We start from the raw sequence: 24,888 nt of genomic DNA, 5'->3' as shown, positions 1-24,888 counted from the left end.
TTTTGGCCCACAGTGTTTCATGTTCGTACACCCTGCTGAAAATGGCCCATCACTTCCTCATTCGAGCACCAGCACAAACCTGAGGCAGTTGTATCATACTTTAGGATCGTATTGGACTGGATGGCAACCTGAAGTTGCTGTGCAGCTCAGGGGCATTTCACAACCATGCTTTAATATGGCTTACTTAACCAGCGATGCTGAGACACTCCCACTGACACTGTTCATTTCAAGTTCTTCACAAACTTTGTCGAACTGAGAGTCAAATATTTGTCTGTCTCACATACAGCGGCTCCAGTTTCTGGCCCGGCTACATCTTGCGACAGCACCTTCAGCAGCGTGAGCCATGCAGCTTCCGGAGTCACAGTCGTGGCAGTTCAAAGATCAGGCGTCACTCAGGCCGGGGTTTCATTCATAATACCAGTTTTAATCATCACTTTTTTATTGAAGCAGATATTTCCCATTAGCATTGTACGTGTCCGCAAACCTACGACCTTCTCCCATGACGACCCAGACCTCCTCCCCACCTCCACTGCAGAGACTTTTCAGTCCAGTCTGTCAGGTCATGGGGGCTGAGGGAGTTTAAAAGCAGGGGCACTGTTCACCTTCTCCCACACGAGAGCCATGGGTGGATCCAGCAGAGCTTGGTGGTGTCTGTCATGTTTAAACATAGCTCCTGCCGGGGTCCTGTGCTTCTCCCAATACTCTCGACCATCTGCGCGGCTTCTGGAGCCTCGTTCTCCCGCCAGGGGTTAAGAGGTAGGGGCTTTAAGGCTGGAAGCTGGTGTTGATTTATTTCCCCCTCTGAAGGTCCGAACTTTCAAGCATGAACGGCGGCTTTGGCAAACTCTGCCCTCTGCGGAATGAGAGGAGGGAGGAGGACCAGGGCGCCCGGACAAAGATGAATTGAAAGGAAAAAAAAGAAAGTCATCTTTGTGAGTGGAATCGGTGGACAGACCAATACATGGAGCACAATCCGAGGATAAAAGTAAATAGAACAGCAAACATTCTCTGATACACGCGCACACACACACATCCCAATAAATCAGAAGCCCCCCCTAAAAAAAAAAAAAAAAAAAAAAAAAAACGGGCAAACAAGCAGTCAAACCATACAAAGTGACATCAGGCCTTTTCAAAGTGACATCAAGTTTCTCTTATTCATCCCAATCTTAATATATATATATATATATATATAAAGTCATCAGTAATCCACACCCCTCTCAGTGGCTCCTTTTCATGGCTAGTCAACAAGGTCAGGGTCCGATCTCTGGCGGAGTGTCCGCCGTTCACCGATGGTTTGGCTATGAACATGAGTGAGACAGGCAATGACAGCAGCAGCAGCATCATCAGGGGACTGACAGTTACAGCACATTCAGAGAGATAGAAACGCAGGACGGCGACTCATGGCATCTGTACGACGGTAAAATCAAGTTTGCTTCATACAATCACAGTTCTATAGCAGACACGGAACATTCCACCAAAGTAAGTTGTACATCTGTTGTCAGAACTCGGAGCAGCTCCCTCCCGACGGCAGCCGTGCCGAGTCCGACAAACATCCAGAGTGATAGAAAATGGAACAGAAGTGTGGGATCAGTTAGCAGGCTGCTCCGGGGCGTTACATTTCTATGCTTCACTGAATCAATGCTAATCTCATTGAAATACACTGCAAAGGTTTGACATGAATTGCCCAAGATGAGTTGTACTGAACCCAGGATCAGTCAGAGGCAGCAGCAGGAGGAGAGGACCCCAACCCTGGTATGGTACATTTGAAAGGTGCCACTTTGGAGTGAACAGAAAGGGATTCTGGAGGGCTGAAAAAGGCAAGGAGTGTGACTCTTTTTTTTTTTTTCTTGAGAACTCAACTTCCCTCCAAAGAGGTCACCTACAGGAAAGGAGTGCCGCGACAGAAAACACGACCTAGAGAGCACATTCTCTTTCCTTGTGTCCTTCGGAGGATGACAGCGAGAGGAGATGATAGTTGGTAAAACGGAGGTGTACACTCATCTACCTGGGCTCCTCCCTTCTGTCCTCCCGCTTGGTGCGGATTGGCTGAGAGCCATCAGCAGGTTGCTGGACCCAGTTGTTGTCATGGAGCCCAACACGACAGCCAGGTGTGTCCTTGTCTGTACACCGGCAGCACATCCAATAGGAACGTCCATAAGGCAGGTCATGGTGGTAAGGTTTAGGGTGCCAACGGCACAGTGAAACATCTCCGCGCTCGTACTGCCGCTTGCACTGCTTGCAGGGGTCGTCCCTGTAGAGAGGGTCTTGGTTCCATCGCGAGTCAATCGCTCGCACTCCAAACGTCTCGATAAGCACCTTGAAATAGTGGCAGGTGCACTTAAGGGCGGCAAGGGAACGCGTGGGCAGGTAACTGAAGATGTTTACCATGATGTGGTCGGGGAGCTGCAGCATGTACTGCCGGGGTTCGAGCAACCGCTGAATCTGAAAGCGGATCTCAAGAAAATCGTGAGATACGTGGCGGTAGAGGCGACACAGCGATGGGTCTGAGCAGTCATCCCCCATGTTGCCTAGAGGAGAATCTGGCCGTGTCACCCGCTCACCAGAGCCCACTCCCATCCCGGAGCCCGAACTGTTGTTGTTGTTGTTGGCACAGTCCAAAGAGCATATTCCCAGCCCCCGACTAGCACTTGATTCCTTTGCCTCTTCTTCTACCCGCCGAGGAGGCTGAAGGAAAAACAACTGTCCAGGTGGAGGATCATCTGAAGTAGAGTCAGTGGAACTGTTAACTGCCCCGCCAGCTCCACTAGGCAACGCAAAACATACAGTCTCCTCTTGCACATTCTCAGTACTATCTTTCCCGAAAAACACACATTGGTCCACAGCGCCCGTCACCACAACCTCGACGTGAAAGCCAGTGACCCGCTCTCTCCCGACACCTGCAGCCTTCTTCTCTGCAGATGGCAGGTCCTGGGCCTGGTCTAGGTTATTGGTAGCTTGCTTGTCGTGGTGATGGTCCCCATCTGGTTTGGGGGCAGCAGTAGTAGCAGCAAGCAGGAGACTGTTGGGGTCTCTGGAGGAAGGGCTGACTAGCTGATACAGGTCACAGGTGATTTTCTCTTTGGACCTTGCCGACGCTTGATTGGCCCCTCCTCCACAGCTCATAAACATACAGCGGGACCTGCCAGCTGGCTCCAGTTGAGACCGTGGGTCCAGATTAGACACTCTGAAAGCTATTCTTACCTCACCGTGACTGTGGCTCGGTGCAGGCGGAGGGGTTACACTGCCGGACTCCCCTCCCATCCTGTTATCTCTTTCCCGAGCTCGATGTTTCACGTCCATTCCAGAACCAGCATCTAAATGGAGCCGATTCTCCAGGTTCTGGGATTCAAAGTGTGCAATAGCCTCGGCTACTCTGCAAGACTGTTCCTCCAGCTCCTGGTCTGTCTGGATGGGAGATGAAGATTCTTTGGAGGACTTGCTATTTAAACTGTCCGTCGCAAACACCATAGGCGAGGGGTCTGACACCGTTTCCTGGAGTCGAGTGTGCTGGTGTGGGGTAAGGCTCGGGTCATGAGTGGTACTTGGGGTCTGTTGGAGGGGCTGGTTCCCATGAACTGCCACAATGCCCTGGAGGGCCATGGCGGTCCTTTGCTCGACCAAGGCAACCATCTCTGCCACTGACAGAAGGTCTGTTTCATTCACTCCTGCCTGTGCCGAATCATCAGGGCCAGGCGGTGCATTGGCCAGAGGAGAATCTCGACGTAGGTGCAAGGCAGCAGACTGAGAACGAGGCGGAGGGTCATAAGAAGAGCATCGTCTCCGTCTTTTCGCTTTACTGCAGTCAGTAGCCCAATTGCCTTTAACCTGTAGAGAAAAGGAACATGTTTATGGACAAGTCATAGAATAGAAAGACTGCAGCGTAATCCCTGCTGACCTTCATGGCGCTTGGCCTGGGTTGTCCTGCACCACTAAACTGGTGTGCCACGAAAAAGGCAATCTTCTCCTTGGTGTTCCCAGGTTTGATGACATACCAGGTGTCCAGCATGACACGGCCATCTTCCATTTGCGGCGAAGCAGGGGCAGCGGAGTTGGCAGGAGGCTGGGTGATGGAGCTCGAAACATGCTCTGGCTCAGGTGGAGTGTTTTCCGAGCCCACGTCATCCTTTTCTCCGATCACCTCCTGAACTCCTACTAAGACCCCTCCATCTTCGGTTCCATCGATCGTCCTCCTGGTGCTTGGAGAAGGTTCACCTTTGCAGAGGGAGGGTGAGCCCACACCCCCACCACTTCCATCCCCAGCTCCACTGCCCCCCGAGCCTGGGCTCCGAGCTTTGTTCTGAGAAAAGGTGCCAAAGGGGCGTGGGCACCACAGGCGGATGTGGGAGAAAGTGTCTCGGTCCATCAGGATGGAGACTGCCGGAACATCCCGGCACCTATGCAGGCCAGCGAGTACCAAGAACCAGAACTGCCATTGCTGGCTCTGCGCCCCAGTGCCGACTTGATGGGCACTGACCACCACCCACCTCTGCAGCAACACCAGTCATAAAACCTGCATTTAGAAAAATGTGGAGGGCCAGAGTGCAGACAGAAGACGGGGGAGGGTGGTGAGAAGAGAGAGAGAGAGAGAGAGATAAAACAGAGTCCTTATCTCCATAGAAACAGAGGTCATCAGTGTCAGAATCAATCCAAACAATCTATAATCAATTGATATCACAATGAACGTCTGTTCAACATAAACAACTGGGAGTGTTTCACAATGGGTAGCGTATAAGGAAATGACTACATGGCATATATTAATATACACTTCAGTGTATCAGGGCTATATTGCGTTTCACCCTCACTATGCACTAGATTCAGATCATAGTGCTTCAACTATCATGTGTGGTCCTGGAACATAACACCTGCAATACACGAGGGAACTCAGTACACATAAACCAGCGGCACAAGGATCTTAGATATTATACATCAGCATATGTATAGATTGCCAGGCAAAACTGGACAAATCTGTAGCAGTGGCCTAAGGAATGTGTGCTTAAAAAAAACAAACAAAAAACGATGCAGAATGGTTGTTATGGTATTATTAATGACTTGTATGAGGAAGTACTCAAATATCAGCAAACAAAAGTGGCATCAGGTCATCCCGCATTAAAGGAGGCTCATACAAGTGAGCACGCAGTAATAGCTTTATCTTTTCCCAGTTCTCCACTAGGTCTTCAATGATTTCAACTTCAGACTCAAAGCTATCCGATCCCTTGTCCCCACTTACTATCAAAAAGCCTCATGAGAACGGGGCTGCTTCTGTCTTGCTCAACGCAACTAGCACACTGCTTTGATCCCACCCTGGAAGGCTCAGACTCCTTCGATGAAATTAGGGGGAGGGGATCCATTTAAGGACAGTGAACGTGGCGGGCTAATGAAAGGGAGGAGAGAATGGCTCCAAATGGACTCTCCTGCATCTTGATGCTTCAAAGACGACTTGGTTAATAGGAGGCAACACAAGCAGGAGCATGGAGACATATGCTGGACCTATTTTTAGAAAGCAGCAGGGGGGGTGGGGTGGCAGTCAGATTTGTCGTAGTCCAACCCTTCCTCGCCCCTTTCCACACGCCAAATAGAAAGGCTGGAGAGGGAAGCCCTAGCACGTGTGTGTTTGCTTTTGAGAGAATGCCTATCTGGTCGGAAGGAGAAGAAGGCACACCAGGCTTCAAGTGCAGCTTAAAGCCCCCAAAGAAATTAGTTAAAAAAAACAATTATGAAAGTGACTGCAACATGTTTGGTCATCATTTGGTTGGCAATGCACGACTGCATATTATTGCTGTGCAAACTTTAAGTCCCAAACTTTCCTACACAGCGAGAATCTCATGACCGAGCACCTGTCTCTTTGATTCGCCTCCTCTGATCGACGGACAGGGTAACGCCAACAGCTGTCATCATGAATATGACTCAGGAGTCTGATCGGGACAACAACCGCTTGGGCTCACGCCACGTTTGACCTGCGAAGCATCATTGACTACCACTTGCTCATATACACAGACTGACCTCTTATTCACAATGCTTGAAGCACGGGTTTCTGGGACAGTGAAGGTAAATTCATGTATTTTGTCCAAGAATCTCAAGAATATTTCTGAAGCAAGAAGACAATTTTTTGTCTTTGTTTACACAAAATATTGGACTGAAAAATGTTTCGGAGCACTGTGGATGGCTCAGAGAAAAAAAAAACCAAATTCACTGACCAGCCAGTCTTATCAGTTTTATAAGACAGTTGCAAAGGTCTGATCTTGAACATTTATTGCTTCTATGAAGCCAAAAACAAAATGTAACATGTGCTGATGATCCCACACCAGTGTGAAGATGTGACTTTTCTAATCCAAGCGTCAGAATTCAAGAGTCACTCAGAGACGTGGGAAGTCACCTGCACCTGGTTCATTTGAAACGAGCAACGTAACTCTGCATGTTCAAGCAACAAACAAGGGAAAAATATCTGAATTATTTACAATGATTTGAAAGGTAACCTGATGCCCATAGCGCACAAGTGCTTCCTCAACAACACACTACAGACAAAAGAGCACGTGTGCACCCAGGTCAGACCTGTGGGCTGTGTTGAATTACACATATGAATATCTCTTGAATTTACTTCATTATTCATTATTTATCATTACTATTATTGAACAACTGACAGACAGAGAACAAAAAGCAATGACAAGAGTATTTAATTTACCCACAGTCACCAAAAGCACAAACAGTTCAGGGTGTGATGAGGTGCTCATCTTAAGAGACAAGACACAAGACTGGGACATGAGAGCAAGACAATCATTTTTGACTCGACTCAAACTAAATACCTGCTGTCAAAAAAGGGCATTTTTATTTGACTGAGTTGCTCAACAACAGCTTCTTCTTCAAAATAAATATCAATAGAAAACAATTTAATCGAGCACAAAATCAATCTTCTCACACATCTACTAATGAAAAAGCACAATTTGGACAACAAAGCTTCTCTTAGTCACGAGAAACATATTTAGAGCATACTCTGAACCACAAGTCATATCTTTTTAAAACAACGCACAAGTACAAAATCCGTCGGGAACCATGCTTTTATGGTTGTGAGCACATTTAAAAGTGAACAACAGGGGCAACAACAAATGACAAAAATGCTGAGACTAAAATCACTTAACATTGAACTACACAGTTCCTTTAATGTCATGTGTAATGTCAGTGGTTATCTTTAGACTACCCATCTAACACCCATAACCCCAACACCATGCAATGCTTACTTTTATTTAGCCTGCTCTCAGTGCAATTCACATTCATTTATGATAACTAGCTTCTGGAATTTGGCCTTTATCTATCCATCATATCCGTCAATAAATATGCTCTTGGTCTGTCAGCATGTCCCGTCAGGGGTTGCCCCAGTAAATCTGCCTTCTCCCCCTTGACCTAGGGCTGGGAAATAGGGCAAAATGCCCCGTGCTTTCATTTCTAGCTTTCTTCAAACAGCATGCTCCAAACCATTGGCGTGTAGCCTCCCTAACTTTGCCTCCAAACCTTTCTCCATAAACTGCAGAAATACTGGCTTCTACAGGGAAATGGACTTGGAAGAATGGAAAATAACAAACCTACAAAAAACACACTTAAAACCTAAAGCATGTGACCCCATATCTACCCAATATTGACACTATCTCAACTGACCAAGCCTGGTTACATTTTGAATGAGATAGACGCTGAAAAGATGTGTAATGAGTTTGGCATGAGAAACATATGAGCAGTGAGGAAAAAAATGAATAAAGAAATATCCAGCTGTTACTGCGAAACTGGGAATAGTTTACGTATGAAAGGCTCCCTGTATTGCAGTGTCAACTCCTGGGTGCATAGGATACAAAACCAAACAGGACAACATTGACTTTCAGGGCATCAATATTTGTTTTGCTGTTTGAATTTTGCAGACACAGTTTCGAACTCCTCCATTCCAGAGTTTAAAAACAGGTCACTGCTTTTCTTCTGTCTGTCTTAATGGGTGGGGCTTTGTTCATTTGGACTAATGGAATGACTCAAGTGTTGTTGGCCGGTTCAAATGCTTTCTGCTTAATCACACAGTAGCAGCTGAACTCGGAGCAGGAAGATTAAACTATAGCAAAGAGGGAAGCAAATCTGCTTCAGACTCTCAGTACAACCCCACCAGACTTTCTGCAAAAATACACTCCCTTCCAGAACATCATGTTATTTACCGGTTTTTTCGAGGCAGCATGGAAATATTCATTAAGATGAAGTTAATTCTAAAATGCTTGTAGGACCTTCAGTGTGAAGTTCAATACACCATCTACTCACTTTGTAATAACACAGACAAAAGTAACCAGAGGCAAAATTAAAACCCATCAACAGACCACTTTCCAACTGGTGACATTTCATTTACTGTTCACGCTCAAGCAACTATCACCTTTATGGCTGTAACCAATTTCCACTAGTACATCCATCACACCCGAGTTGACCTTATTAAAAATATATTAAAAGTTACACAACTCAATTATTTACTGTATTACTCCGACATGAGGACCACAAACAGTTGCGCAGCATGTTTGGTGGTCCTTTGGTGGTTTTGGTACAGTTACACTGTCATAAACCCTGAACAAACGTGTACTAACTTGTTAGTCTACCACTTCCGTCACATAGTTTACAGCAAAACATGTCAACAGTGCAGCAAGGCACTTGAAAAAATGAAGTAGCGTGACTACTGGAACTTGACTAGAAGCGACACGTCTCATTATGCAGTTTCGAGGAGTGAGAAATGTAACTAAGGAGGAGGACAGCAGGATGGTTACCTATAGTACAATTTAGAGGACAAACTGTCAAAACCTTTTCAACCACCAATAAAGTGTCCAGAGTTGCTTGTTTCATTGTAATGCAAATAGAAAAACCTACCCAATTGCAGCTCCTACGTAGCTTTTAAATATTAAAACATCAATTTATAAATAACCAAAGTTATTCTTACTATAAATGTAAAAAATTCAACAAAATAGCAGCATGTCAAACGTCAACAGGTAGAAACAAGATGAAGTCACTTGTCAATCAATGATAGTTTTTGTGAACAAAAGCCATTCCCTAGATGGGTAACTTCCTTTGTCACCTACTACATGTCCAGTCAAGCTAAACGGACACTCGCTCTCAGTACTCATAAGAGCGAACAGCGCACACTAGCATTAGCTTTATTTCTTTCTTAGCTTGACTGCTAGCATCAAATGCAGCATACTAATGGTATCTCAATGGCAAATGTGGTCTGTGGTCATGAACAGTATTGGTTGTGGCTCTTCTGAGAGTTCTTTCATATTTGTGCATGCTCCGGATGACACTGATGATGATGTTAGCGTTTTACTTGTACATGCCAAGTAAGCTAGACTTCAGGGGTAGACTTGTGTAAATTGTTATTGGGTTGCCGTTCAGATAATGCAAATAGTTTGGCAACATATCTGCATATTAAGATGATAAAACAGGCTCCTGAAGCTTGATGGTGCAGATACCTTTAAAACAATGAGATTTAAATAACATTTAAAGTTTTTGTCAGCCAAAAATCCCGAAATCATGTAAAACTGCATTGTATGAGGGATATAAATTCCCGCAAGGCATTTATTAAGACACAGCGAGTAGCATCTTGTCAGGTATTTCACAGGGGCGGAATCTTCCCTTTTTATTGCACCACATAGCCGTTTGTTTTTAGCCTAAAGCAACTTCTACCACTCTTCGTTTGAAACGAATCCTGCAAAGTAAGGCTACACTTTGGTTGTAAGCTTTCTACATAAATCTAATCCATTAAATCCCACCCAAGAACCGCGCCAGCCAGCTACACCAGCACAGCACAGCAATCTGCAAACCTTAGGTATGACACACTGTCAAAAGGTTAAGAAGGGAATTATAAACTGAAGAGTCACCAAGCAATATATCACTGTACTTTACTTCCTTGGTGTAAAGGGCAGCGTGCAGAGCCGCTATAAAGCACAAAACATTTTTAAAGACTCTAGATAATGTTTATCCAAAGGGTTGGCAAGAAAGCTGGTGTTAACTTCAGAACCTTTAAGATTCTTAGCCTTTCTCCATGCGATCTAAACCTGATCAACGCCACAACCTCATTTCACATGCCTCAATAGTCTCAATCATCCAATCCAGTTAAAATATGATACAAGTATGAGAAAAATAGTGGTCTTACACCGATTTACACCATGGTAAAGACTCGCACACAGTACCTGGAAGTGAGAGGACGAAAAACCTTCCACACAGAAAGCAACCACCAACTGTTTTCAACGTGACCCTTTTGCATTTTCCCCAACATGAAGCCCAAGTCTAGCCTTCCCTTCAAACTGGAGGGTTTGAACAATGTCTACCCACAATGGTTGCCAGAGGATGGTGGACTTCATAACTCTGTGTGAATATAATTAAGTCAATATAGGCAAAACAAAGTGTATACGTCAGACTTATTCACCCCTTAAAAAATGATGACCTGACACCCAGCTAGGTCTACAAAATGAAGTGCTCCATCACAAAACATGATGAACACCAAATTTAGAAGAACAGGTTTCAACAGGCCACACTGCTGTTTGATGAACCTATTCATTGCCTCATCTACATTGTACTTGCCATTTCCCTTTTTGTTTAAAAATAATAACCCAAAACCCAAACAGCCGCTCAGTGCAATGATACAGTGATAAATGTTTAGCCCGGTAGAATGTGGCTAAAAATAAGTGTTTAATTTTTATGATACATTTGATGGTGTTGCGTAACAACAGGCACCAATGTCCCATGTTCGATTACGTCTCAAACAAAGACAAGCACGAACAAGTGTAAACCAAGACACCCCACAAAGATTTTTTTTTTTACACAATGTACAATATAACTTTCAATCTTCATAACAAGACATGTTTTATTGCATTTTGATGACTGAACTTGCAACTTAAAGGTTTGATTTGGTCATCACGAGAGAGGCTCTGCCAATAAATTATTCCAACAGGTAAATGGAATATTTGCAAACTAGGTCGAAGAACAACATTTTCTGAAAACCATTTAAAAAGGATTATTCATCTTTTCAAACTCCACTAGATAATACGAGTGGCCAGACCTCCAGCAGAGCAACTATGTGGCCAGCAACCAATGTTACAAAGGATCCGAGTGACTCAGTGTGTCCTGGAAAATATCAAAGTCCGTTGTCAAAAAGACTTTGGTCCTCAACGACAAAACAGTTAATAAATATACCAAATGAAAACAAAGAAACATAATATCCAACAAAGATATAACAAATATCACAAATTAAAAAGTGGACTGGGCTTCTGGTGTATTTATAAGGAGATCTAGTTGATATTAGGCAATGAGATCTTGTAGCTATCAAGTGATTTACTTTGTCTTTTAAATAATTTTATTTGTACACAGTAGCAATGATTACTTTCTTATTCTTCATATGATGAACCTATAACTTGAAAACATACCAGTCAAAGGACCCGATGGGTTCAGCTGGCGCAAGGCGACCACTAATGATGACATTGGATTACATTATTGGCCATACATCTGTAACGTGATCACTAACCAGTGGAGTAACAGTATTTCCGAATTCCTCTCCGTCCACTGTGACCAACGTCAATGGAAGCCCTACCGGCTATGTACAAACTTCACAAGATTTTAATTGTTTTTTTGGATAGTTTATTAAAATCTACACTATAAACATGTCGTGGTTTGCGTCATCGTGGTTTGACGTCATCATCACAGGACGTCGGAGCCGATCGGACAAACCGAGCCAATTCAGTACTTAAACCGGGACACCACGCAACATTAAGCTACCTGAACGTGCCTTGGAACCCACGACCCCCTTTCTGCATTCAGATGTCATCTCATGATGCGCTCATAGAAATCAATACTACACACCTTTGGGAACTACCAGGAAATAACATTTCAAAATCAATGACGTGACTAGAATACATTTTGCGGCGATCACACGCGAGATTAATTTCATTTCTAGTAAGAATCAGTGGTTGAAAAGAGCTTTTAACCACCGTCAACCAAATTATTTTACTCGCCGTACTTTCGAGCCTTACTTCAACAGTCAGGCCGTTTAAAACAACACATAAAATCTGCTACGTGACAACCTTCAAGAACTTCAAATTGACAAACAAAACTGTGCTCACGCTGAAGTAAATGTTATTTAAAGTTACCGTAGCACTTAAAATCCGAAGCCATACGTCGGGAGAAGCTCGAATTAGCTCACACTGCGCCGGAGTAAATGTTCAATTCCCTGTCGATCGTTTTGAATCTGAAGGGCTTTGGCTCTTTTCATGTCAATATAAGATATTTTCTTAGTTCAAAGTGATGCTATTAATGGACCTCTGTATTCTTTGTTCTTTTATCTGATCGCTATTGAGCAGAAGGTAAACAAAACAGTGATGGCTAGGAGGCTAACTCAGAAGAAAAACGGAGCAAACGCTCGGACTGTCTTACCGCGGTGGTGTTTCTCTCTGCAAGTGGCTCCTTGGACCTGTTAACTGTCGGTGACAATAGTTCCTCCGCCTTAGTTGGCTCGAAATAAACCCCTTAACGGTGAATAGCAGGTAGCACGCGTTAACTAGCCGCGTCCACGTAGCTAAGCTAACTTGCTCGCAGGCCAGGAGACTCTCTCTATTATGAAGCCTGAGCAGAGGCGGCCGCTGTCCAGGTTTGTCACCTCTCTGGAGTCGGTCTGCTGGACTGTGCGCCTTGTTTGGGCTCGTCGCGGCCCCTCGCCCGCTATCTATTTGGAAGTGACACCAGCTTTTACGGTATGTTCTCGGGGAGACCAAAATAATCGGTGTCAGAACGACAGGGGGGAGGGGCAACCTTGTTGACAAGCAGCTGCATCAAAGCCGCAGCCAATGGTAGAACGGAGTCGATGCTATGCCCATATATGGAAGCTGCGTGACACCGCCCACTCTACCTCCACCGGTCCACCACGCACAAGGTCACTGTGTGGCTGACAGGTGACAACTGGTCTCACTGTTGCGCTCTTATCTATCGGTTGCTATGCATGAAATTATATGGCATTTACTGACGCAGGATCAGACACTCTCCCAAACCTTGATTTATTATTGACAACTAAAACTATAGCAGTCTTTGCTAATAATATGAATGTAAAAAAAGTAGATCAGTTATTGTGCTGTAATCGACACTGAAGATGCTCTTGGTTTAAATATTTGTTGATATTGTTTTAGAAAATCACATTAAATATATAAAATTCACCTTTACATATTCACCTAGTGGATTAATAAAATATCAATCAAATAAATAGGAGAGATGCATCCTCCGATGTGGAAATTGCATGCATACACCAATACAGATTTAAGATTTATTTTCATCCAATATTGTTTTCTATTTGATAATGTTTGTCAATTATGAATAATGTGAAATAAATGCAGGCTTATATTAAACTGGACTTTTTTTCTACTGACTGTCGTCTGTGGGCTGAAGCTTCAAAGTCACTTTATGTTGTCCTTGACATTGTTGCATTATAGAAAATGCCCCATGAGACATACCTAACAAATTTGATTTTATTTATTGAGTGTTTTAGTTTCACACCACTTGCGGGTGAATTACACATTTCGCATTTGACGTAGAACAAACTCGTGTGTTTGGGTCTAATGTGGTCCTCATTTTTTCCACTTTAGATATGCAAGAATAATAACATTTATTTGTCTAAATGTGTTTGACATTGTCGCTTATGCCTTGCATAGTAACCGTACCAGCTGCACGTGCGCGTTGGTATAACCACGCCCTTTACATTTTTATTGGACGTGTTATAAACTAGTCCCGCCTACTAGTTATCGTCATTTGATCGGAAAATAACTATTGGGCAGCTTGAAACGCCAATCATTAGATTAGCACCACTTCCATTGGTTGAAGGAAAAACATCTGCCAATACGTTCACGCGTCTAAATACTGATTGGCTGAGGATCTTCTCTGAGCGTTTCCGACTTCCGCTTGTGGACTCGTTGCAAAACACTGGACGAGCCATCTCCTTGCTGTTGGAGGTGTTGGTGACAGAAAGGAATTGAAAGAGCGTCCTGTACCGCTTCAAAAAGTAAGTATCCTACAGTCTTATAGTTATATAAAACGTCGGTGGTGCACGCGTGAAATTTGAACTTAACTGAAACTGTTAGGTCAGAACATGTGTACAGTGTACCCTCCCTCATGCTAGCAGCTATCGTTACACAACGCGAGATTTATATTAGTAAGCATGAAAAAAATCTGTAAATTCTGCTGTTTCCGAGCTCTGAAGCTCTAATGAATTCTAGATTGTTATGTGAGAAAAGTGTTCACTTGAAGTCACGTCTTGGTGCGCTTGAACTGTTCAAGGTTAGACTGTCCGTGTGCTTTTCTTTTCATTCCACATGTCGTTTCTGTCTGTGATGCAGTAATGCTATCGTAATATTAATGGAAAGAAGACATTGGTTGTCTATGAATACCTGATTTGATTGTGTGCGTAAGGGGGTTGGTTATCAAGTAACGGAAGTTGTTCCTTCTGTTTTGCAGTGATGATGTCAGAGGTTATGCAGGTTCTTCGCGGGGCAGGAAAAGTGGGCTCCGCCTTCATCAACACCCAGGGAGAGCAGCTTCGGTTGATGGCATGTAACTCCTCAATGTGTGCGGGAGTTACAGCTGCTCAGGACATGGTGCAAGGATTGGCCAGCACCTTTATGGGTGGCAATAAGGTGAGAACTGTTATTTACAGACAATAAAGTGTCTTTCAGTTCCCCATTGGAAAACCTTGAGAATGTCTCAATATATACGAATCAATAGCATGAAGAACTTAATGTTTTCTTTGTTTTGTTTTAAAGTCTGTGAATGAGAGCGTGTTTCCAGATGCTGAGGGTTGGGACAGTATTGACCCAGAAGAGGCTGCCAAATGGGCAGTTGAGTCAGACTTTCCCCCAGAGCAAATCCAGCCAGATGCAGGAGCTACACGTATGTACACTGCTTTTAAATGATATTCAATATGTGGCCATTGTCAGAGTTGTAGAAAACTAAGATTGGTTAATAAAATATATATATAAAGCATATACAGTGGTACCTCGGTTCTCGACTACAATCCATTCCAGATGGCTTTTCGAGAAGCAATTTGTTCGAAATCTGAATCCATTTTTCCCATTACAATGAATGGAAAAAGAAATAATGCGTTCCAAGCCTTAAAATAGGCTTTTGTAGGAGTGAATGTAGAGTGTCTGCTGCGTGCTGTGTGTGGCCGCTGCATGTGGGAGGGGTTGCCGAGTGAGTGACGTCTCTCCAGAAGTGAAGAGGTGCCCGGTGCGTGTCCAGCTCTGAATGTGCTATTGTTATACACATAACACATAACAAAGCGTGTCATGGGTCAGCTGTTCGGTCCGCGCACGTTATGTTTTTGCCGGCTTTTTTCGGGAGCGTTCGAGTTCTGGATTTTTGTTAGAAATCTGAAGCAAAAAAATCTCGAAATTTTTGTTCGAACTCCGGGACGTTCGATAACAGAGGTACCACTGTACACACACATATATATATATATATATATATATATATAAATAAAACTATAACCTCATATTTGTAATATACTCTATTGTGTATATGTCAAAGGAAAGAAGTTTTCCATGCCTCCTATGTTCATTTTTTTTTTTTTGCCCACTTTTATGAATTTATTTTTTTCTTTCCGGACAAAGGAATGAGTCCCAGTTCAGGGGTACCTCCTGGTTCAGCTGGATGGCCAGGCCAGAGCACACGATTCCTTCACTCAGCCTGCTTCCATCGGTACTACCAGCAAACAAGATCACTTCATGACACTGTGGTGGCCAGGCTCACCCCAGAAGACATGAAGAAGGCACGGGAGGCCAAGCAATCTGCGGCTAAACCTGTTAGACAGAAGGTATGAATTTTATGTCTTACAACCAGTTGTCCCTGGTCTGAGAATCACTTCTTCTGTAATGCAAAATACACTTTGGTAATATTGCCTTCATTAACACACAATTATTGGGCTTCAATTCTGAGGAAAATCAATCAAATATGTCAAATGCCATTTTGTTTCTCTTAAATACACATGGATTCTGATTTGAAAATGAACGGGTCTACTTTCAGCTGAGTGAACGGGCTAAAGAGCGGAAGGTACCTGCCACAAGAATCAGCAGACTGGTCAATTTTGGAGGTAAGAACGAGACGTACGGCTAATGTTAGAACAAAGCCATAACAGTTTTTTCTTCATCACAACACACTGGATTCTTGTTTCTTGTGTATTTAGGCCGGGAATGTTTCAAATGTAACAACACTGCTGTTTGAGTCACAAAAATAATCTTTGTCTGAGAGGTTCCTCAGTCAAACTGCAAGATGTTCCTATGTTGGAGAGGCTGTTTTGTATAACCAAGAAGTGGCAATTCAGTTGTGTAGGGATGAAGGGATTATATTTTCCAAGTAGTGAAATCATGAGGTGAAGCTTCATCGCCATCCAATCTCAACAAAGCTTTTGGAGTATGATTTTGTGTTTCCACTAAAAGAACCAACTTTGTGCTGCAGGACTGGCAGTTGGACTTGGGATCGGGGCCATTGCAGAGGTTGCAAAACAGTCAATAGGAGGAAAACAGAAAGGAGGTGGGAATGTTTCCTCTTTGACCTCATCTATTTTTCCACGTTTACGTTTCTAAAACTAAATGTACAAGATATATTGGTTATAAAAACATCAGGAAGAAGGGAATGTGCCAACATTTTTGACATTCAGCTGTGTTTCTGAGCAGAAATTGGCTGGATTTAATTATGGCGAGTCGTGGGCTTTTTTTTGTTTATTTGATTGACTACATTGGCTCAATCTACTGTTATCCTGTTGGCAGACATGAGCGCCCTGCTAGACTCTCCTCTCCTGTCAGAGGCCAACGCTGAGAGAATCGTCAATACGCTGTGTAAAGTCCGCGGAGCTGCCCTCAAGATTGGACAGATGCTCAGTATTCAAGGTTACAAACCCGTCACTGTCAGTCTGTGCTGGCTGCACGTAACATACTGTTACAAAAGGCTTCTGCATGGTAAACAGCAACGTATTAACAGAACCTATTTTCCACAGACAATGCTTTCATCAACCCCCAACTGCAGAAGATCTTTGAGCGAGTCCGACAGAGCGCAGACTTCATGCCATCCTGGCAGATGACTGTAAGAAGCTTGCTTTTGCAAAATATGTCTAACATCATCAAAAGGCTATGTAGTATGAATTCATGTGCCTTTCTAGCTGTTGTTGTTGAGTGTAACAAGTGAAAATGGTATGATGGAAGCTTATGTCCCATCATATTTCATTAAAGGCCGCAAATGTGTTGAAAGTTGTGAAACAGAAATTGCTCATTTCACATGTTTTCTTTCAGGAAAGCACCTGTATTCTGCTTCAAGACTAAAAAAACGCATTTTTCTGTTCTATAGAAAGTCTTAGAGCAGGACCTTGGACCAAACTGGAGGGACAAGCTGGCATCCTTTGAAGAAAAACCATTCGCTGCTGCTTCTATTGGCCAAGTACATCATGGGGTTTTGAAAGATGGGAGGGAAATCGCCATGAAGATCCAGGTACACGTATGATTTTTTTTGTGAGCTGTGCTGTAACATTTTATGTCCTAAGAAAATAAACTTACAGATCTTTGAAGGGTACATTTATCATAACATTTTCATGCTCATGCTCAAGACGTAATTGACCTGTGCATAACGTTGTGTTGTTCATGTTTTCACTCCAGTACCCAGGAGTGGCGGAGAGCATCCACAGTGACATCAACAACCTGATGTCTGTATTGAAAATGAGTGTCGTCCTGCCCGAAGGTAACACGACACAGATTTTCAAGTTTTCATTGACATCATTCCCAGAGTGTTTTCTTGCTATATATTCTTGAGATATATATATATATGTGTGTGTGTATATATGTATATTATATATATATATATATATATATATATATATATATATATATGTATATATATATGTATATATATATGTATATATATATGTATATATATATGTATATATATATATATATATATATATATATGTATATATATATGTATATATATATGTATATATATATGTATATATATATGTATATATGTATATGTATATATATATGTATATATATATGTATATATGTATATGTATATATATATGTATATGTATATGTATATTTTTATATATAGCGTAATGTTATATAGTCTATATTATTCCCTTTTTCACCACAAGGTGGTGCTATGGCTTCATTTAAAAACAAATGCTCAACAACTTCATCTTTACTGAAAAATGTATGTGAAACGGGTGCTATTGTTCAATTCTTTTTTTTTTTTAAATGCTGTCTGTCCATCATCTCCAGGACTCTTTGCCGAGAGCAGCCTTGAGGTCCTTCAGAGAGAACTGGAATGGGAGTGTAACTACAAGAGGGAAGCAGAGTGCGCCAAAAAGTTCAGGTACAATGAAGCTTTTAGTGACCTCCTGATTTAATTTGGCCTTTTGGTTATTTTAGTTGCACTACAGAATTGAATATAAACTCAGAATTACATTTCACTGTGAAATAAATTCTCTAAACAATCAAGTAAATCTTTAAGTTCCTCAAATAAAATGTGTTTGTACCCAAACTGAGATGCATCAAAGTTGTGATGTCTCCACTGTTTTACGTTCTTGCACGTGTTCCCTTACTAAGCCAATACACAGGCTTCCACCTGCTTTTTCAGTGGAAAAATATAAGTCTTCTATACAAGTCTTCTTCTACTTCTTCTACTTAATGCTGACATCAGGACCTTATTAACTGTTGCCCCTGCAGTTGTAGTGGAAGAACTACAACACGCATCAGCAACTAGTCTGAATAATTGATATAGTTTGGGTGGTGTTGCCAAATAAAAAATCCTTGGGTGCCAGATGTTTTCCTGCCTCCTACTGCCTGCAGGGACGCTCTGATCGAGAGTATAAATAGTCATCATGATCCTTGAGCAGATAGATTCCAGGATAATGCAGTATAAAGCCCAGCACTTTACATCACAACAAATAATATTCACTTTCTCACTGGCTTTCAGGGCACTTCTGGAAGGAGATGAGTTCTTCCAGGTTCCTGAGATCATGGATGAGTTGTCAGGGCGCAGGGTCCTGGCCATGGACCTGATACAAGGAGTTCCACTGGATCGCTGTGTCGACCTGGACCAGGAGACCAGGAATAATGTATGTTTTGTCTCAAAAATGTTGAACTTCACCTTCTTCTGCCGCTTATCCGGGGTCGGGTCGTGGAGGCAGCATTCGGAGCATGGAAGCCCAAACTTCCCGATCCGCACAAACCTCCTTCAGGTCTTCTCGGGGGATCACAAGGCGTTCCCAGGCCAGACCAGAGACATAATCTCTCCAGCGAGTCCTGGGTCTTCCCCGGGGTCTCCTCCCGGTAGGACATGCCCGGAACACCTCCCCAGGGAGGCGTCCAGGGGGCATCCGAATCAGATGCCCGAGCCACCTCAGCTGGTTCTTCTAGATGTGGAGGAGCAGCGGCTCCACCCCGAGCTCCTCCCGGATGACCGAGCCCCCCCTCCCTATCTCTAAGGGTGCGCCCAGCCACCCTGCGGAGTAAAACTCATCTCAGCCGCTTGTATCCGCGATCTCATCTTGTGACTCAGCTCCCTCTTCACCACGAGCGACCGCATCACTGCTGCCGCTGCACCAACCCATCTATCAATCTCACGCTCCCCTTTTCCCTCACTCGAGAACAAGACCCCGAGATACTTAAACTCCACCACTTGGGGCAAGAACTCTCCACCGACCCGGAGAGAGCAAACCACCTTATTCCGGCCGAGAACCATGGCCTCAGACTTGGAGGTGCTGATCCTCATCCCGGCCGCTTCACACTCGGCTGCAAACCGCCCCAGTGCATGCTGAAGGTCCTGGTCCGATGATGCCAGCAGCACAACATCGTCCGCAAATAGCAGAGATGAAATTCTGTGGTTGAACTATTTTGTATTATTTCTCCTGCCATCTGTCTTGTACTGCCTTGTACTGCACCTGAAGTTAACGCTATGAAATTCCCTCCAGATCTGTTACAAAATCCTCCAGTTGTGTCTCCGGGAGCTCTTCGAATTCAGATTCATGCAGACCGATCCGAACTGGGCCAACTTCTTCTACAACTCAGAAACAAACAAGGTAAAGGAGCAAATGTGTTAAACAGTACCGAAACAGTTATTCATAAACACTTGCCTGCAGGTGGTGTTGCTGGATTTCGGAGCGTGCAGGGAATACCCAGAGTCCTTCACGGACGACTACTTGGGGGTGAGAGTCGCTGAAATGATGAAAAGATGAACTACAGTCTGTGATTTCCTTGTGCTGGTTAAACAACAAAACCTCCATTCTGTATGTATGTCAGGTGGTACATGCCGCCTCCGTGGGGGATCGAGCCACCGTTCTCTCCAAATCTAAAGACCTCAAATTCCTCACAGGCTTCGAAGCGAAGGTATGAAATTTTAAGGCCGTTGCTCTTATTCATTTTTCATATGGTTTTGTACCTGCTCTGACTTTTTCTGCTTCCAGTCTTTGATGCTGAATCTCACCGGCAGGTTCCCTTTTTGCTGTGTATTCCGTACATGTCTGCTGCAGTCTTGACTATTGGAACGTGTCAAATGTTTAGACTTCAGTCCTCATGAATTAATGATGGAGCAGTCTCATTGCTGCGTACAGTGAATGACCAAATCCTTGGATTATGCCTGTGTTTTTCCACCTATATTAGTATTCTGTGAATGTAATATCTGCAGCTTCAAATTCTCTTTAAATTGATCTCTCAAGTGATAGCATCCTTAGCAAGACAAGGTGTGGCGTTCAGATGTTGGTGCTTCTCCTTTCGTTCCACAAAATGCATGCATGACTTTTTAATGATGAGACAGATGTGCTCCCTGATCCTGAGGTTCTCAGTGAAAACTGGCAATTTGTGAGCTTGTGTCCACTCATCCGTGTCTGCATACATGATCTCACCACAGCGCCACACTCATTCCTCCATTTATTTGTAGGACTTTTCGAGTGGAATTACGATTTGCCCCTTGTTTTCTTGTTAAACATATGTTGAGAAGTGGAGTTTGCTGAGACGATGGCGTCTTTCCATTTCATTCCCCAAAGGACAAGCGTTGAAAGATGTGTCACTCCATCTGGAGCTTAGCTAATACATGTCATATCAGAATCACAATCAATACTATTGTTTACGTGTAGGGGATCAATACATGTAACTGCATGCAGTGCTGAATCTGTGAACACAAAAAATGCAACATCTGTGTGATGAGTTTACAAACAGACTAGCAGAGCTTTGTGTTGCAAAAGCTACAGCAACCTGTCTTGTTTGTTCTTGCAAAGTTTTACGAGAAGACACTAGTTTTCACGCTTAAATGTTGAGCTCATGATTTATTCACGGAGCTCTGAGATCTGATGAGAAACGTGTCCGTACACTCACAGTATCCACTGACAAAGTCTCTCCCGTGTGTTTGTCCAGGCCTTCGCAGACGCTCATGTGGAGGCGGTGATGATTCTGGGTGAAGCGTTCGCATCCTCCGAGCCCTTTGACTTCGGCACCCAGAGCACCACGCAGCGCATCCAGAGTCTGATCCCTGTCATGCTCCGCCACCGGCTAACACCTCCGCCTGAGGAGTCATACTCTCTCCACCGCAAGATGGCTGGCTCCTTCCTCATCTGCTCTAAACTCAATGCCAAAATCGCATGCAGGGACATGTTTTTGGACGTCTATAATGCCTACAACCAAAGGAAGCGGGCGCAGCAGGCGGCTCGGGCCGCAGTGTAGGGAGTTGATCGCCATTTACCAGAAGACTCTCAAAAAAAATTGGACAAAGAGATGATGCAATTCAAGTATATAACTGACCATGAAGATGTATGTTTATTTGCCTTTCCACGGCTGCAGTCTGCATGAGCCTGACTGTTTTTCTCATTCATCAACAAACTGTAAATAAATAAAGGCTCAAAGTTAATGATACTGTTGAAATAAGAGTCTGAACAGAATATATATTTGCCTTTTTTCATTTGTTGTCAGATCACACAGGCACTTTGTATGAAGCTTTTGGATAAGATAAGGAATTCATGTGGGTTTCTAAAATTAAATCCTCAGAGCTGCTGCCCACGTTAGAAGACTCTGAAGCGAGAAGTCATCTGGACAGGGACTGTAATAAGAACGCTGTTACCTGCAGCCCTGTTATTTTTATGAATTTTTCGAGTACAGTTAAGTCAATGGTCACCCCAGATCAGAATACGTGGTTTAAGTGACAGCTTTCAACGATTTGCCTTCTGCTGCTGACTGCTTGGTTTAAGTTAAAATGTGACGTTGTCTTTTTATTAAAACATTTCACTTCTATATCTCCTGTTGTATCCCAAATTAGTTTTTGCTTGTGCCTGTGAGACGAGGACCTCGGACCATCATGTCTTCAGCTCTCTATTGATCCATGTCCATTACACTCACAGACCACTTCAGGCTGGCCCCTGAGCTTGAGGTCGTATTTGACTTTCCCAGCACTCTTTTCTATTGACAGAGACGCATCAGGTCCACTAGATTTATCCCACATGAGGTCAAAACAAAGCAAATGGTTATATTTTTTGAGACGCCTATTTAAGTTTCAAGGAAGCTAAGTTGTATAAAAAAATCCTTCTCTGTACAAAGGTCACATCCTTGAGCCGATCAAAACACAATTGTTTTCTATATTCGGCTTGGAAATTCTGGTATCAGAAATATGTGATTATTTTGATGATTCAAAGCAATACACTAAAACAAAATTGGCAAATCTGAAGGGTAAATATAAATGAGAAACCACATTTGTGTCACAGCGTCAGTTTTTAGTGAGTGCTTTTTTTTTTTTTTTACAAATGCAGCTATGTGCAGCCTTGCCTGGACCAATTGAGTTGCATTGTTTTATCTTCTTACAATACTCTTTTTTTCTCCAAATTTCCATGAATGGGCTTTTTTATATACCTATTTCCCATTTACTTTTTCCCTAACAGTTTTTTTTTTATTTAATGTATTGAATTCTTTCTAATAATTTTCACAACAACATTATTTTGGGGAATGTTTGTAGTCCTTCTAATGTATTTATTTGTTTGTGAAAAAAAACATCCTTGTGTCAATCATTCATAGTTCTTGGCCCAGCACTTGATATCACTTCAGAACATGGTTGTATTTGGTTACATAAATACAATTTCCATCGTTTTATAGGCTCTTTTACCAAGCTTTTGGCGTACTGAAGTTTGTCTTACACTGTCATTATGAACGTGTTCTCATCACACAAATGCTTCTTTTTATGTTGCTTTTTTTTTAAACAAAAAACATGTTATTAGATTAACAATGAAAGTGAAATATATTTTCACATTTTAGCCATCATAAAACTTTTTTTTGCATTTTTTTTTTAAATCAAAACGTCAATATTTAAATACAAATAAAATACAGTTTCGCTGGTCCCACTCACTGGAGCAGTACTCGCATTGACCAACAGATGCCGCAGTTGAGCGACACGACTCTTTCTCTTTTTTTCCCCCGAATGGAAAACATCAATGGGAAGCGTGGATTTGCATGTCCGGCCGTCTGTGCCAATGGGATCACTGGGAAGGCTGGGTTAGCGGGTGGAGCCGGAGGAAGCAGTCCAGTAAGTGCACAGTCAACAACCGAAGCATCCGAGATTACTATAGATCCTCTGATTTCTGCGACATCTCCATTGAAACCACCTTTTTGTTTGGGCTTGAGTGGGACCGGACCGGCGCTGCGCTCGATGTTCTGCGCGATTTCGTGACTTCACGTCGATCGTCCGCATGAGCAGGATTCTGAGAATTCCCACCTTTATTTCTTCCTTATTTTGAGTGGATTTACAGAGGAGAGCGGTGGGGATCAGAGCACCAGACCTCCTTCTTCTCTTGGGTGAGTTGCCCTCTCCGGCTTCCTTCCTTCTACTTCCAGGCTTTTTCACTGAATCACGGATGTATCAGATAACAAGTGCAACATCCTCTCAGGAAGACGGCTACATCTTTGTGGCTTTAAAATCAGTCACTCACTGAAGAACCCCCTGCGCTTGTAAACATTTTTTTAACTGAGAATATTGTGGCACATTCATGGTTGAAAAGAATGAAGTTGGTTGTGACACAATGACTGTATAATTATAGCCATCTCCATCTGCTTCCAAGGAAAGTCTTCCGTCAAGGTCTGGCTGAGTAGAAGTTCCACACAGATCTGGAGGCTCCTCACTTCCTCACTGGGCACATGCCTTCCTGCAGAGGCCGAGTAATGTGTGCACCTCTATTGTCTGGAGCTCCATCTGTTCCATGACATTGCATTCCTCAGACAGGCAGTAAAGCTGTTAGGGGGTGGTCTGCCCTGACCCACCGCTTCCCTCGGTCACATGGAGCGCATTAAGCCAAGAGATGCACAGCTTAGGGTGAGATCCAGGACCTCCTGTGTCGTCGGCTACTGGACGTGCCTCTGAGCATGTGGCTGAAGAAGGAGCGTGGATCAGATCTGGCTTAGTGATGGATGCAACATCCTGATGGCCTCGCTTTTGATGCGTGGTTGATGCCCTTTTCTGTCCGACTGATAAACACGACAAAGTAGTTGGCTAGTTTGGACCCTATTAGATCCACTGGAGACGCTCCAGACTCGAGGATCAGAACGGAAGCTTTGTTCTTTGAAACTTCCTCCACACGATCAAGATGTTGGCCGGCCTGAACAAGTGTGGCCCGTACATTTGTTGGCATGAAGTCTCGCCTATAAGTCGGTTATGACACGCACAGCATCATCACATTGCCCTTTCAGCGACACACTCGCACTTTTCATGTCCCCTCAGACCATTTCCGTCTTCCACAGCTCTCGTTGCTGCATTAGTACACCGCTGTCTTTTGTTGTGCGCACACACACACACAGACCCACATTAGGGGGAGGGTTTTTTCCAGCTGAGAGCAGGGGG

At 43.5% G+C, this 24,888-nt stretch overlaps 3 protein-coding genes across 5 annotated transcripts in view; 2 read left to right on the top strand and 1 right to left on the bottom strand.

Annotated features, from left to right (window-relative positions):
* Positions 1 to 382: 382 nt before the first annotated feature.
* Positions 383 to 12,789, bottom strand: fbxo46 (F-box protein 46). Of its 2 annotated transcripts, none has more exons than XM_053873434.1 (3): positions 12,427 to 12,789; positions 3,896 to 4,510; positions 383 to 3,825 (listed from the first exon to the last, which is right to left on the bottom strand). In XM_053873434.1, the coding sequence occupies exons 2-3, from the start codon at positions 4,361 to 4,363 to the stop codon at positions 2,002 to 2,004; spliced, it is 2,292 nt and encodes a 763-aa protein (XP_053729409.1). In that variant the 5' UTR covers positions 4,364 to 4,510; positions 12,427 to 12,789; the 3' UTR covers positions 383 to 2,001. The 2 variants fall into 2 exon arrangements, with proteins under 2 accessions (XP_053729409.1, XP_053729410.1); XM_053873435.1 differs by lacking the exon at positions 12,427 to 12,789 and adding an exon at positions 12,144 to 12,418.
* Positions 12,790 to 13,889: 1,100 nt separating this feature from the next.
* On the top strand, positions 13,890 to 22,264 carry coq8b (coenzyme Q8B). The gene is made up of 16 exons (XM_053872881.1): positions 13,890 to 14,038; positions 14,491 to 14,669; positions 14,796 to 14,922; positions 15,645 to 15,847; positions 16,057 to 16,123; positions 16,489 to 16,563; positions 16,800 to 16,919; positions 17,027 to 17,112; positions 17,374 to 17,514; positions 17,679 to 17,760; positions 18,300 to 18,393; positions 18,997 to 19,138; positions 19,994 to 20,101; positions 20,162 to 20,227; positions 20,322 to 20,408; positions 21,432 to 22,264. Coding segments are annotated over exons 1-16 (1,884 nt in total). The 5' UTR covers positions 13,890 to 14,037; the 3' UTR covers positions 21,738 to 22,264.
* A 1,282-nt stretch (positions 22,265 to 23,546) lies between these two features.
* Positions 23,547 to 24,888, top strand: part of numbl (NUMB like endocytic adaptor protein) — a 47,933-nt gene continuing 46,591 nt past the window's right edge. For both annotated transcript variants that reach the window (XM_053872851.1, XM_053872850.1), the window contains exon 1: positions 23,547 to 23,849. The gene's annotated coding sequence lies outside the window, so the exon portion shown is untranslated. The remainder of the gene's footprint in view (positions 23,850 to 24,888) is intronic.

Source organism: Synchiropus splendidus, chromosome 8 (genome assembly GCF_027744825.2).
Source record: "Synchiropus splendidus isolate RoL2022-P1 chromosome 8, RoL_Sspl_1.0, whole genome shotgun sequence".
NCBI lineage: Eukaryota > Metazoa > Chordata > Actinopteri > Syngnathiformes > Callionymidae > Synchiropus > Synchiropus splendidus.
Note: the sequence above shows the minus strand (reverse complement) of the source record. Positions and strands in the feature narration are given on the sequence as shown.

What these genes read in the sequence shown, in the direction of transcription:
- fbxo46 (XM_053873434.1), bottom strand. Translation starts at nt 4,363, where the DNA reads ATGGACCGAGACACTTTCTCCCACATCCGCCTGTGGTGCCCACGCCCC. An exon ending in CCAGGCCAAGCGCCATGAAG is followed by an intron (nt 3,826 to 3,895) that starts GTCAGCAGGGAT and finishes TTTTCTCTACAG; the next exon opens with GTTAAAGGCAATTGGGCTAC.
- coq8b (XM_053872881.1), top strand. An exon ending in ACAGATGCTCAGTATTCAAG is followed by an intron (nt 16,920 to 17,026) that starts GTTACAAACCCG and finishes TATTTTCCACAG; the next exon opens with ACAATGCTTTCATCAACCCC. An exon ending in AAATCGCCATGAAGATCCAG is followed by an intron (nt 17,515 to 17,678) that starts GTACACGTATGA and finishes TTTTCACTCCAG; the next exon opens with TACCCAGGAGTGGCGGAGAG.